At 50.3% G+C, this 12,929-nt stretch overlaps 1 protein-coding gene across 5 annotated transcripts in view; it reads left to right on the plus strand.

Moving 5' to 3' along the window:
• DIP2C (disco interacting protein 2 homolog C) overlaps positions 1-12,929 on the plus strand; it is a 364,898-nt gene that overhangs the window by 289,805 nt on the left and 62,164 nt on the right. For all 5 annotated transcript variants that reach the window (XM_036841828.1, XM_036841831.1, XM_036841829.1 and 2 more), the window contains 6 exons: positions 1,918-2,054; positions 3,232-3,440; positions 4,451-4,565; positions 5,038-5,239; positions 7,185-7,294; positions 8,603-8,683. In XM_036841828.1, the coding sequence (XP_036697723.1) occupies positions 1,918-2,054; positions 3,232-3,440; positions 4,451-4,565; positions 5,038-5,239; positions 7,185-7,294; positions 8,603-8,683 (854 nt within the window). The remainder of the gene's footprint in view (positions 1-1,917; positions 2,055-3,231; positions 3,441-4,450; positions 4,566-5,037; positions 5,240-7,184; positions 7,295-8,602; positions 8,684-12,929) is intronic.

Below are 12,929 nucleotides of genomic sequence, written 5' to 3' on the forward strand. Positions count from 1 at the left end.
GGAGGCACCCAGGGCCGCTCTGCACCCCCAGCGACACCTGGGCAACTTCCCCCTGTGCGAAGGTCAGCTTCCTGCTGGTTGTCCTGGTGCACTGGGGGCCAAACCCTTATGGAAGCTTGACTGCAGCACAGGAGCCCTTGTTTAAGTCACAGAAATCATTTCCGCGTTGCATACAGACAAGCTCCCAGCAGAAGGACCTGCCTTGATGAAGCCCTCTTGCCTCTCCACCCCTGCCCTGTGCTGGGACACCTCCTGAGGCCTCACGGGGGCCCCAGGGAGTGCAGCGGGAACGGCTCTGCTGGCAAGAGGGAGCCCCAGTCTGATTTGTAGGGCTCCCTACCTGGCCCTGCCTCTCCTCACTCATCACATGGTGTCCCCGGGGAGTGGGCCCCCTTTCCTGGGGCAGTTCCTCCAGAGTCTGGACCTTCTCCTGATGAGCCTCCACGCCCACGGGTGTTGTCTCGCCTCATCAGGGGCGGTCGTATCCACATACAACCTAACCCCAAAGCCAGGCACATGCTCAGCTCAGCTACAGCTTCAGCCAGGCCTCCTGGCTCCATTCCTTTCTTGCTTTTTCAAATAAATAAATTCCCCATGGTTCCAACCTCTAACGATGAGAAAACTGTACAGTGAAAAGCCTCCTTTCCAGCCACTGGAGGCAACCACAGTGGAGACATGCAGGCAACATGTACAGACACACACACTGGCATATTCTTTTTCCTGTTTTTTTAAAATTTCACGTAACAATAGAGCCCTTCATGCCTGCTCGTATCTTGAATCTTGAAGCTCGTTTGTTAGCAACACGTGAAGAGCTCACACATTCCCTTCCAGGCTGAGGAGCGTTATGGTGTTTGGACACATAACAGTTTATCCAAACCCTTCCCATTGGGCGATTTTCCACTTTTTGCCCCTGCAGTGTGGTCGATGCAGTAACTCGTCTGTGCTCCAGCCTGCAGAGGTGTGAGGAAGAGCTACCAGGGAGAGTTCTAGAAACGTGCGGTGTGAAGGGCACACACCCGAGTAACTCTGATGAGGCTGTCCTTCAGAAGGATCATAAGGATTGATATTCCTGCTGCTAGCGGGGACGCCCCTCTTTCTCCACTCCCTCATGCCTGGTGTATTTTCAGACTTTCTGATTTTTACCAGTTTGAGGGGTAAAGCATACTTTGGTGTCATTTTAATTTGAACTTTTCTTACCATGAGTGAGCTGAACATCTTCCTGCGTTTTGAGTGGCTCTGTTTTTAGACACAGCACTTCCTGTCACCTAACACCAACCTGGGGGTGAGGGGCAGCCTTATGACTCTTTCTGCCCAGCTCAGCTGTCACTCAGTGCACCCACCACCTCCCTGAAACACCAGCTTCAGCTCTGATCGCTGGTGCTCCGCAAACAGGAAAATCAGCATCCGCCAGCCTTCCCTGAAGGGCCCACGTTGATGGGGAATCTGAGGTCAAAGACTGAGATTCCCGTGGGACGGGGTAGGCTTTCTGTTTAGAAAAGCCTGAGAGGCTGTTGAGCAAATGTCTCATGCTCGTTGGTTTCAGGGCTCAGGCTGCATCTTGGAGGCTGTGTGGGCTGGCTGATGACGCTCAGCATGCGGCAGTGACGCTTAGGCTTGTTCTAACTGTCGTCCTCATGTCTGGATGGCAGAAACCGTTACTCCCTTTAAATGCCATTTGCACACTAAAATTAAAGCAATTGGAATTATTTACTGATGTCACAAGTATAAAATGTGAGGTTTTGCTGCAACATGGAAACTCACTTGCCTCAGGGGCTGTGAGGACCTGCTCGCTTTCACCTGTGGTTTTGTTGCAGACGCTGCTTCTGCTCGTTTGTGTTCTTTTTCGTATTCATTCATTTCTTCTCTCTGACTCCCTCCCTCTCTCTCTAATGTCACTGTGCTTCGTTTTGCGTTCAGCCATCATGTGTTCAGTGAAGCCAGACGGGGTTCCCCAGCTGTGCAGGACGGACGAAGTCGGGGAGCTCTGCATGTGCGCAGTTGCCACGGGCATGTCCTACTACGGCCTCTCGGGTATGACCAAGAACACCTTCGAGGTAGGTGGGAGGTGAGCCCCGTCAGACAGCCATTGCCAGGTGCGTGGAATAGACGTGAAAGAGAAGATCGTAATTTCTCAATAAAACGTATTCATAGTAATTAAAATGGTTGCACTTTCTCCTGCCGTTTTTTTTATAGTTTTCAATAAATTTGGCTTAGCAGCGTTGTTTTCACCTCATAACCAGAGTTGAGAAAGAGCAAGTACAGTTTCTTTAAAAGGGGCCTTTTTTTTCATCGCCGTTCTCACCCGTTTAGGAAGAGCAGCAGCTGACAGGTGGGGGCTGGAAAGTGTGCACGGCTGTGCTGCGGGAGGGAGCAGTGGCCCCCTGGGGCCTGTCAGCCTCGCCCAGACATGCACACTGCACGGCTACCTCTACCACACGAGTGTGTGTCCGTGCTGTGTGCACACGGGTGTGACATGCAGTTAGCACACACCATGCACACACTGCCCGGTAAACCCAGCATTCTCAGAATTCGTATCATTTCACCCAGTGTGCCTGACCTTAGAAGGAACACACTTTGACTAAGTTGTATGTCAGCAAATATGAGTTGTTTGGGGATAAATTTATTAACATGTAGAACTTCAGATGTGAACACATGTGATGTGGTGCCTTGTACAGGCAGCTTTGTTGAATGTGGATTCAGGTTTCTAAGTGCCCCTGAAACTGAGCCAAACACAGTCTAAATAAAATTTACCTCCTTTTCTATGCGACTTATCTGTCAGATGGGTTGAGGAAACTAGGGGTCGAGTTTGAACTCGTGGTGGGGCTTGCTTCCTCTGTATTTTTCTTTTGAGTGTATTTCCAATAAGGAAAAATAGCATTTTAATGAACAGGGATCACTTTACAACTGACAGATGTTATTTAAAATGCACCTTGCTTCTCCACTTACCATTTTTATGCTGTGGTTTTATAAGCAGAAGAATGAATTAGTGTTTGTTAGACTGTGGCAGGCCTCTTCAGAGGCCCCTGCGCATGGGCCGGTGGGACGAGCTGTGAGAGCTGGGGAGGGAGGGGAGGTGCCCACAGGCTGGCGCTCACAGCAGCTATGCGGACCTGGGCTTCTCCAGCCAGGGTCAGGTGAGGAGACCCAGCTGGGGGGAAGCAGGACCAGTGGGCTCCAAGGAGGAGGGTGGCGGCCAGGCCCTGCTGGGCACTCAGAGCTCCTTGTCCCCAGGTGTTCCCGGTGACGAGCTCGGGGGCCCCGGTCAGCGAGTACCCCTTCGTGAGGACGGGCCTGCTGGGCTTCGTCGGCCCTGGGGGCCTCGTGTTCGTGGTGGGCAAGATGGACGGGCTCATGGTGGTCAGTGGGCGCAGACACAACGCCGATGACATCGTGGCCACAGCACTGGCCGTGGAGCCCATGAAGTTCGTGTACAGGGGAAGGTGAGCGCCCTCTGTGGTTGGCACAGTTCTCCGCAGACTACACTTTCTGTGTAAAACTGCAAAAAATTGCTTAAACTAATGGGACTTGGTGTCCTCTATAAAATGAAGCCACTGGACTCTGTTACTTCTGAGATTCCATGCAGTTCTGAATGTCCAATTTTATGAAACTTTTCTGAGCCCCATAAATATACTTTCACTCCAAGTTAAATAAGAATGTCCATTTGAAAATCTTATTTTTAATAAGTAACTACACAGAGAAAAGAGCCAAGCATTTATCTTGCTGCAGCTCATTCACCCAGAGGTAACAGTTGAGCCACAGACTGCCTGGAAACTGGCTCCCATGGGTTTCTTCCCGGTGGTGCCCCCAACCCTAGCTTGGCACACAACCGACACCGGATCGCTGACCATGGCTCCTGAGGTTTTGCTGATTTGGAGGAAGTCAACTGCTTTGGATCTCACCCTGAGTTGCCGAGCTAGTGGAAGCAGGAGGAAGCAGAGCTTGGGGTTGGGTGTAGCCGAGCCACCTTCGTGCAGAGGGCACCCTGGAGGGCCATTCGCCACATTTTGTGCTTCCCATGAGAGGCAGACGCAGCTAGCAGAAAACCATTAGCTCCCAAATGGCAAATTTCTGCTGATTGGGAGAATATTGCTTGGCAGGTGCAAACTCAAGATGCAAGTCGCATGGCTCAGTAAATTTCAGCAGTTCTGACACCGGCGCTTGACTCCTCTGTCCCGAGGCACGAGGCCCGTCGCCCAAAGCCACGGGCTACCTCCACAGGAAATGTGGCGGTTCTGCCCTCCAGCTTTGCCAGGCTTCTCCCCCAAAGCCGCACTTATGTGGGTGAGCGCCTGGGAGTTGGAAGCTGCAGTTTCCCATCAAGGTGGTAGTTGGCGCTGGGAACCCCTGAGCTCTGCAGTCGTAACAGCTGCGAAGCCCTTTATGGCAGGGCCAATCCCTTCGTGAGCCTCTCCAGCATGTGATCACCGCGATTTCCTGTCTGTCCCCACAGAATAGCCGTGTTTTCAGTGACCGTCCTGCACGACGAGAGGATCGTGATCGTGGCTGAGCAGAGGCCGGACTCCACGGAGGAGGACAGCTTCCAGTGGATGAGCAGGGTGCTGCAGGTAGCTCACTCCTGCCCCGAGCCCCTCTCCTGGGCTCACGTCAGCTTCCCTGCACCATTGTGCTCTCTGATCATCCCTCCTTTTGACCAGAGATTGCATCAGCCATGAAATTTACAGTTGCCTTCTAGGGAAGGAGCTAAACAGACCAGGCTTAGGGTTCAGAGGTTTGCAGAACTGGCTCCCGCTCGCTTGTGGAGGTCGCAGCAGGACCTTTTGGTTATGACCTTGAGAGCGTGCTTTCTTTTCTCCCAGTGTCCGTTCTTGTGTGTGTGGTGTCCCACAAGTGCTATGAAAACTGTATTCTGCTCAGTTTGGCGAGCCTGCCCTCCTCTGACCTCGGTGTCTCCATACCAGGAGCATCACGGGTGCTGCACCTGCTTCTGTGTGTTGTGATTTGCACAGTCTGAGTATTTGCTCCATGCCTGTTCATGATACCTATTTTAACACGGTTCCCTCTCTCACGACCTTCCAGGCAATCGACAGTATACATCAAGTTGGGGTTTATTGTCTGGCATTGGTTCCAGCAAACACCCTCCCCAAAACCCCACTCGGTGGCATCCATTTGTCAGAAACGAAGCAGCTTTTCCTGGAGGGCTCACTTCACCCCTGCAATGTCCTGATGTGCCCCCACACGTGCGTCACAAACCTGCCCAAGCCTCGGCAGAAGCAACCAGGTATATCTGGAGGGCTGTGCAGGCCCGGGGTGGCCCTGGAGCTGGGTGGGAGCCACGCTGACCACGGTTCTCAGCCTCCCTCCCCTCCCGTCTCCCATCACACACTCCCAGGCAAGTCAGCCTCCCCCTAAGCGGTGTCTTTCTACCAAGCATGGGATGGAATGCAGCAGAGTCCAGGCAGCAGAGGATGTAGACCACTTGGATGGAGAGGTGTTGGCGGTGCCTTAGCCTAGCCTTCTTGGCGGTTGTCAGACCTCCTGGGTGGCCGTTGGCAGAGAACCTCTCAGGGTCACGGCTTCCTCCTGCACAAATTAGAATAAGGCTTCCATACCTGTTTCATGAGTCACAGCAGCTGGAAGCCTGTGAGGAATCGTACAGGTCTACTCGTGACGTTGTCATGATGGTAAACATTTGTCTGCTGCTTTGCAGTTCGGGGAACACGTAATTATCTACCATCTGACTTGATCCTCCTAGCAGCTAATTGATCACTCTTTAAGGCTGCACACAGTTATTAGTGAAAACGAATTTATTGCAAGAATATGGTGGTGAGGAATCAACTCTTCTGCCAGTGTAGTGATGAAAGGTCCCCAGGCCTCCAGACTTGATGTGCAGACAGACCTTGGAGGCAGCCAGGATGAGCTCGGGCTGGGGTATTAGGACGACGACCAACAGTGCCTGGCACAGGCAGGCCGCTTGTCCACACATTACATGTATTAACTCATTTCATCCTCATGGATTTCGTCCTCTTATCTCCATTTTGCAAGGAAATGAGGAAATCGTACCACAGAGGGGTTCAGGAACTGCCTAAGGCTGTGGGTCCAGAGTGTAGGAGAGACAGACCCAGCCCTGACAACTCTTCACTGATGAAGAGTGGCAGCAGGGGCAGAGTTCCTGGCGAGTCAGCCAGAGGTGGCTGGTGGGCACTGGGCGCAGCACAGTTGGCGGTAGAGATAGGAACCAGCCCGCCCCAGGCCACCCCCAGAAGTGAGCTTGATGAGATGGGGGTGAGCGGTCTCTCCAGATTCAGGTGAGGACACTGATACTGCAGGAGGAAAGCAGGTACCAGGCTCGCCGACTTTGCCCTTCTGTGCAAGCAGCAGCACCGGGATTGCCACAGCGTGGCTCTCGCCGTGTTCTTACGGAATCGACAGGAGTGTCTCGGCTCCCCGGGGTGTCCTCACTCACTGTCCCAACCTCCCTCTCCCACCTTTAACGTTGGTCCATCATCAGATGCCTCGACCCGGTGGCCAGTGGGCCCAGGTGTTGGAGACGCAGTTTGTGACAGCAGAATTTAGGACAGACATTCATGATGAGGGATTGTTGGCAGATGCATGACCGTTGCAGGGCTGCAGGGCTCAGACACCTGTCAGACATCTAGGAACCCATGACAGGGACGCGTGGCCCAGTGAACAGGCTCTGAGAGCCAAGTCGGGCGCCTTCCTCCTCAGGGCGCACACGGCGGGTACCAGGATCCGCACTGCTCTTACATGCAGCACAGAAAATGCAGCTTTGTGTGATTGGCAGTTGTAAGGAAAGGATTCTCTAATGGTACCTGGTTATCTCATCTATTCTTGTTAAATATTGGAGGTTATATAACTGTCTTCAAAAAACTGTTTGTTGTTTGTTTGTTTGTTTGTTTTTTAACAAATACTAAATGAATAGATGTCAGCATCTCCCTCACTGGAGAACAAAGGCAGCGGCCTGGGAGAACACTTATGGGAATTTGGTGAAAGCATTATTTCTGTGTACCCTTACTTGAGGCTTGTTCATGTTTGCTGTCATTTTCATGGTAGTGACTTACTTGAAATCCTGTTCTAATTAGATTTTTCAAAGCTACGTCTTTGAAAGGATTTCCCCAGAGTAAGCTTCTTCCCCAAGTGGGAAGTCATGTTCTCAGGACCTTCACTCGTGTTTTCCTCACGTGTGTGCCGCTGCTTCTTTGCAGAGATCGGCCCTGCCTCTGTGATGGTGGGGAACCTGGTGTCTGGGAAGAGGATCGCACAGGCCAGCGGCAGAGACCTGGGCCAGATAGAAGACAATGACCAGGCCCGGAAGGTGAGAGCTGAGGGTCAGACGTCCGCCTGGGCTCCTCTCCACTCCTGCCCAGATGCTGTATCACAGGCATCACCAACTCCCACTTGCTCTCTCTGGCAGCCCAGTATCTACCATTGATGACCTTTCTTCCTACCTGCTCTCTTGGTCCTGCAAGAGGTGTCTGTGTAATTTTATAAGGAAAATGTGTTTGCTGAGGGTGCAGTGTTGTAGGACTGCATGGGTAGGTGATGCAGTCCTATGACTAGCAGGCCTGAGGCCAGTGTCTGCAATCCCTGTCGTGTCCTAGCATCCCCTAAGCACTTGTTCCTGATTCTCCCTCCAGCCAGTGTGAGTGATATGACACTCACACTGCCTCACAGCCACCTTACAGTGAGGCTTCAGTCCTTTGTTGGAATTCAAGGAAACGTCAATGCAAAACCCAGGTTTGGGAGCCAGACATTCTTAAAGCAGCCTTGGGAGCTGTAGGAGGAATCCTTGGGCCCCACTCCACCTAAACATCAGACACACAGTTTGTCACACATAGCTACAAGTCCCCATTAGAACATTCAGCCTTGAGAACTCTCATGATTCACCAAAAGGTGGTCCCACTCTAAATGGGCTCCCAGGAAATGTGACAAAATCAACCATTTAAGATGTTGCCAGTTTGGTAACATGTAGTAACACGTTCGCTGAAAGCACTTGATCACCATGTTCCCCACCTCACAGTACATTTCCATCATAAAATGGTTTAAGGTGAAGATGTGGGCATTTCCTATATCCTGACACTAGTGCTGTGTCCTGATATTAAACAGGGCCGTCCTTGTTACTACAGACTGAGTCAGTGGGTACGTGTCAACTGTGTGATCTGCAGAGCTGTTGAATGACTTCAGGGATGGCCATTGTAAACACAACAAATTTAAGAGAGCCCGTTTTTGAAACAGGGTAGCTCTGATTCTGTCATTGCAACCCCCAGAAATCACTGCTGCATCTTCTGGAAGCCCCAGGAGACAGGATTTTTCTGTGTCGGCTACTCTGTCTATAAGGGGAATAGAGACTTCCCATCCTTGGGCAGGTTTCAGAAAACTTCCCTCACGGTGGCATGGCACCAGCCCTCTGACTCCTGGGTCTGAATCAAGCACAGTGAATTCTAAATCACTGTCAGGAAAGCACTGTGAGCACCTGCTTATTCTGTCAATTATATTTATATGGGATTATCCTCTCGCTGTCTTAAGCCACCTTAAAAGCACCCAGACAGACTAAACTTTTAGATGTCGAGGCCAGCCCAACCCCCCGGGACAGTCTAGACCTAATGGCTGTGCTCTGTTCCAGTTCCTGTTCCTCTCGGAGGTCCTGCAGTGGAGGGCGCAGACCACCCCTGATCACGTGCTGTACACGCTGCTCAACTGTAGGGTGAGGCCCCGCCCGTGTGCCCCGGTCGTTCCCTGTGTGGTCCACAATTTCATGCTTCTGTATCATATTCTCCACTCAAACCTTTCTCCTCAGTCTTACCTGAATCCTTTTATTTATTTGTTTGTTGCTATTTTGACTGAGACCTTTTCACCTAAGAAAGGTTGCTTTTAAATATAAGGGTTTGAGCATATGTATATGTGTGTGTGTGTGTGTGTGTATACACATATATTTTTGTATGTATTTTAGCAATATTTTTTGCAATATTTCCCCTCCCCTCAAAATGAGTTATGAATGTCTACAACAGAACAATTGCAGATCTATGAGGTATTTATGTCTTTATTTTTATTACTCAACTCCTTTTTTTTTTTATAAGAAGTCATGTTTTAGTTATAGGCTTTCATTCTTAAGAATGAAAATAATTTCTATTTTATAATTAAAGTTCATATTTACATCTCGTATTATAAAAGCAAACTCCTCGGATAGTGTTCCATAATAGTACTTAAGAGTAAGGCCTTAAACATGCAAGAAATAGTACTAACAATAAACATTAAATGCAGAAGTCTTTAATACGTTTGTTAACTTTGTGTTTGCTTTGGAAATAAGGCCTGAAAAATAGATTTAACGTAGGTCGTCTTGACAAGCATGGGTACTTGCAACTTTAAGAAGTTATGGCTCTTCAGAGTTGCAAAATGTCAAAATCTTGGTGCACGAAGGCACCTCTTATCATTTAAAGCAATAGATTAAGAACAAGTGAAAGGAAATGCCAACAATATAAGTTACTCCCTGAACCTCTAATTTGGATATCCAGCTACAGACCAGTTTTGCGGTGATTTAGTTGGTAGAAGTAACCTCTGGTTCTCCTCTGACACAGCTTGTCTTGAATTGCCTTGCATGCTGAGTTGACCTCAGCAGTTTCTTGTTCACTGTGTCTGTTCAAGACCGGCCCCAGGAAGAGTCTTAGAAAGCACTCCCACACCCCAGCCTCTGTGAGGAACGCTTGCTACCCTTGCCTTTTGGCACCTACACTTGGGCCTAGTGAACCCTCTTCCCAGGATTAATGCTCTTGTGCTCAGGGCGCACAGGTGCATGGTGGTGAGACGCAGGACAAGCCCGACAGTCGTGTGGTGACCAGGAGGCCCTGCGTCGCATCTGAAACGTGCCTGCCCTGCTGCTCTCGTCCATCTCTTTCCTCTGGCTCCGCCTCAGCCTGTAAACACAGATAAGACTCTCCTTTCCTGGCACCGTCGCCGGTTGGTGCTGTCCTGTCTCTCTACTTGCTTCTTCTGACTTTCTTCGTCCTGTGCACGTGGCGTGTCTCCTGGAGACTGTTGGGGACTTTCCCTTCTTTCTCCAGAGTCTCTCGTGGCCTCTAGAGGTTTCCAACAGCACCTCCAGAGGGGCAGCTGGAGCTGGAGCCACACTGCAGACTGTCCCCCAGCCCCTGGGAAGGACTCCTACTCAGAGCCCCTTCGCTCAGCTCCCTGAGTGGGGCCGTGGTGCTGACATGATGAGGTAGGACAGGACGTCCCCAGGATAGGCCTGCCATCCCCCGTGAACTGTGGGCAGCAAGGGGGCGAGAGTTGGGTCGGCATCCCTTTTCCCTCCCCTGCAGCTTGACCCCTCCAGAGCTCTGGGTAAGAGGAAATTTCTTATCTGTCCCAGACACAAAGATTCAAAAATGATTCAGGCATGTTCATAGACTATAGTCCTGTCAGTGGAAGGAAAACAGCCATGCTAACTGCGTCTCGCTTGGGGACTGGCAATGTGCAGGGCAGATCAACCCCATTCCCAGACCCTGAGTTCACAGTGCTTTTCTGTGGCTAGACATTGGATCATTAGGAGAAATGTGTTCACCAGAAATGACTCGTATTCTAGAAGGGCTTCGTCAGCAGCAACAGAAGGTCTGATGGGGTGAGTTGTGCAGGTCAAGGCCATGAGTAAGTTTACTTCAGGTCAGCGCAGGGGCAGCGTGGTCTACAACAGCCTCCCTTCAGACATGACCTTATCTCCTGAGACTCTCCGGACGAGGAGGCAGCTACATCCAAACAGCTGGAAGGGTCGTATCAGAGCCAGGCATCTGTGTTCATTCCCAGCCTCTCCAACCCCATGTGCACACTTATGACAAGTGTTCAACCTGAACCAAAGGTCAAGAGCATCATTTCCATGGTGGTTACAGTGTCATTTCCACTCACTCAACCTTCTAGTTCAGCACTGTCCAATAGAAATACAGTGCAAGCCACACACACAATTTAATGTTTTCTAAAAGCAATATTTTAAAAAAGTAAAAAGAAACAGGTGAAATTCATTCTAATAATATGTTTTACTCAATATACCCAAACACTGTCCTTCCAGCATAGGGCCCCAACCCGCTTCCAGGCTTCCTCTGTCCTGGACAGCCCCTTCCGTTGGTTGTGAATTCCCCAACTTAGTCGTGGCTCCCTTAAAACGTTTACCCGTTGGCTTCCTGTCTGTTGCACACAGTATTCACTCATATGCCCTCCTCCACGGCAATGCAGTCGATAGGATCAGAGTTGTTATGAGAGGTTTATAGTAGGAATTGAGGATGTGATTCACTGCAAATCGTGGAAGACTTACATTCTTGGAACTTACTTACATACAGAAGAGCATCTGTTTTTTTTTTTTTAAGAGAAACACCAGCCAACTCTTTTAACCTTTTCTTTTTTTACTTTTTGAGAATTTTAAAATGTGAATCCTGTTTGGCTTTTTCTTCATTCCTCAGTGTGTTTTTTACTTGTCATTATTTAATGTAATGTAAAACTTTAAAATGGTGCCACATTTACAGTCATTGGCACTGAAATCTGTTGTCTTTAGAATAGGGATTGGGTGGTGGATTACCCTGCACTGCCATTCTGTCATGATACCGGCCGAGGCTTCTTTTAGGAAAAGTTAGCCTTAATTTCCTGTGAGGTACTTTTTCCTAGAACATTCTTCTTAGGCAGTGGGTTTCTGTACTGAAAAACCCAACTTTTCCCATGAATGTTGATGAGGATGCCAGGTAACCATTGACCTGAGGATAAACAGCATTTCATGTTTTTATGACAGCCAGCGCTTTGGAAAATGAAATGTGTGATTGAAAATCAGTGGTGTTTCTCCTGAGGTGAAAGGCTGTGTTGAGACTCCCCATAACCAGTGGTGATGCACAGTCTGGGGCTGGATGAGGCCTGTATCCCATGTGGCTCCCTCGACGTGGAGCCTGCAGGCTGGGGTGGAGGAGAGAGGCTGGGCTGGGCTCGTTGGCACCCGACTGCCCAGGGGGGCCCTCCTCCCATCTGTTGTAAAGCCCGTAGGGTGGCAAAGGGTATTGTGAAACATTCGCAGAGATTCCTAAAGGACAGAATGCCAATTAAATTTCACCATTTTAAAGTACCTGTAGGTGGAAATTTCATAAACAGAGTCAAAACATATGGCTGCTGGTTGTGAGTCACTGGTGCCTCTCAAATCTCATAGGCTTTGTTGTGTGACAGAAAAGCTGGTTATGATAGGGGATCAGTGTCGGCTCTCTGGATAATGGGGAGAAGATCAGTCCCAGAAGTTGAACAACTCAGTCAGAGAATGCTTGCTGCTTAAGATAAGACTGGCTAACGACCAGCGGACAGCAGGGTGGTGGCGGGACTCCCCTGTGGCATCCTGCCGCCCGCCCCACCAGCGGCACAGCTGGTCCCCAGCAACAACCAGGAGCGCAGTGCTGGCTTCCCTCCAGGACAGCTGGCGTGCGCATGTCAGGAGGGCTGGCATGGGCCTCACCTTAGCTGTGCTGGGGGCTGGTGCCCCATCTTCACTTAGAAGAGCTCACAGGACTTTTGGGTCCTTTTGAGTGTGTGTTTTGGTTCATGCGACAGGTGTGTTCCCCAGGAGTAACTGCTCAGAGGAACGGTCCAGTTGAGAAGGCACCAGGTTCTCAGGTTTGGGCTGGGTTTCTAGACGCCAGTCTTGTGGATCTTTCTGTGTTTACCCAGCCTTGCCACATTCTGCTGTCTGGCTCTTCCATTGCATATATCTTTTTCTATTATTTTTTAACCTTTCTTAGAAGGAAGGTAATTAAGGAAAATATGTAGGATGAGAAGGTTCAAATCAGAGAAATGTAAGCTAATCCTGTCCACTGTGGGCGAGGCCAGTGCCAGCACAGCAGGAAGGGACCGGAGCCTGGCTGGCAGCTGCCTGGGCGGCCTCCCTTTGCCGGGCTTCTGCGGCCCTGGGCCCCGGTTATGGAGAGAGCCTGCTGCTT

The sequence above is a fragment of the Balaenoptera musculus genome, chromosome 2 (assembly GCF_009873245.2).
Source record: "Balaenoptera musculus isolate JJ_BM4_2016_0621 chromosome 2, mBalMus1.pri.v3, whole genome shotgun sequence".
NCBI lineage: Eukaryota > Metazoa > Chordata > Mammalia > Artiodactyla > Balaenopteridae > Balaenoptera > Balaenoptera musculus.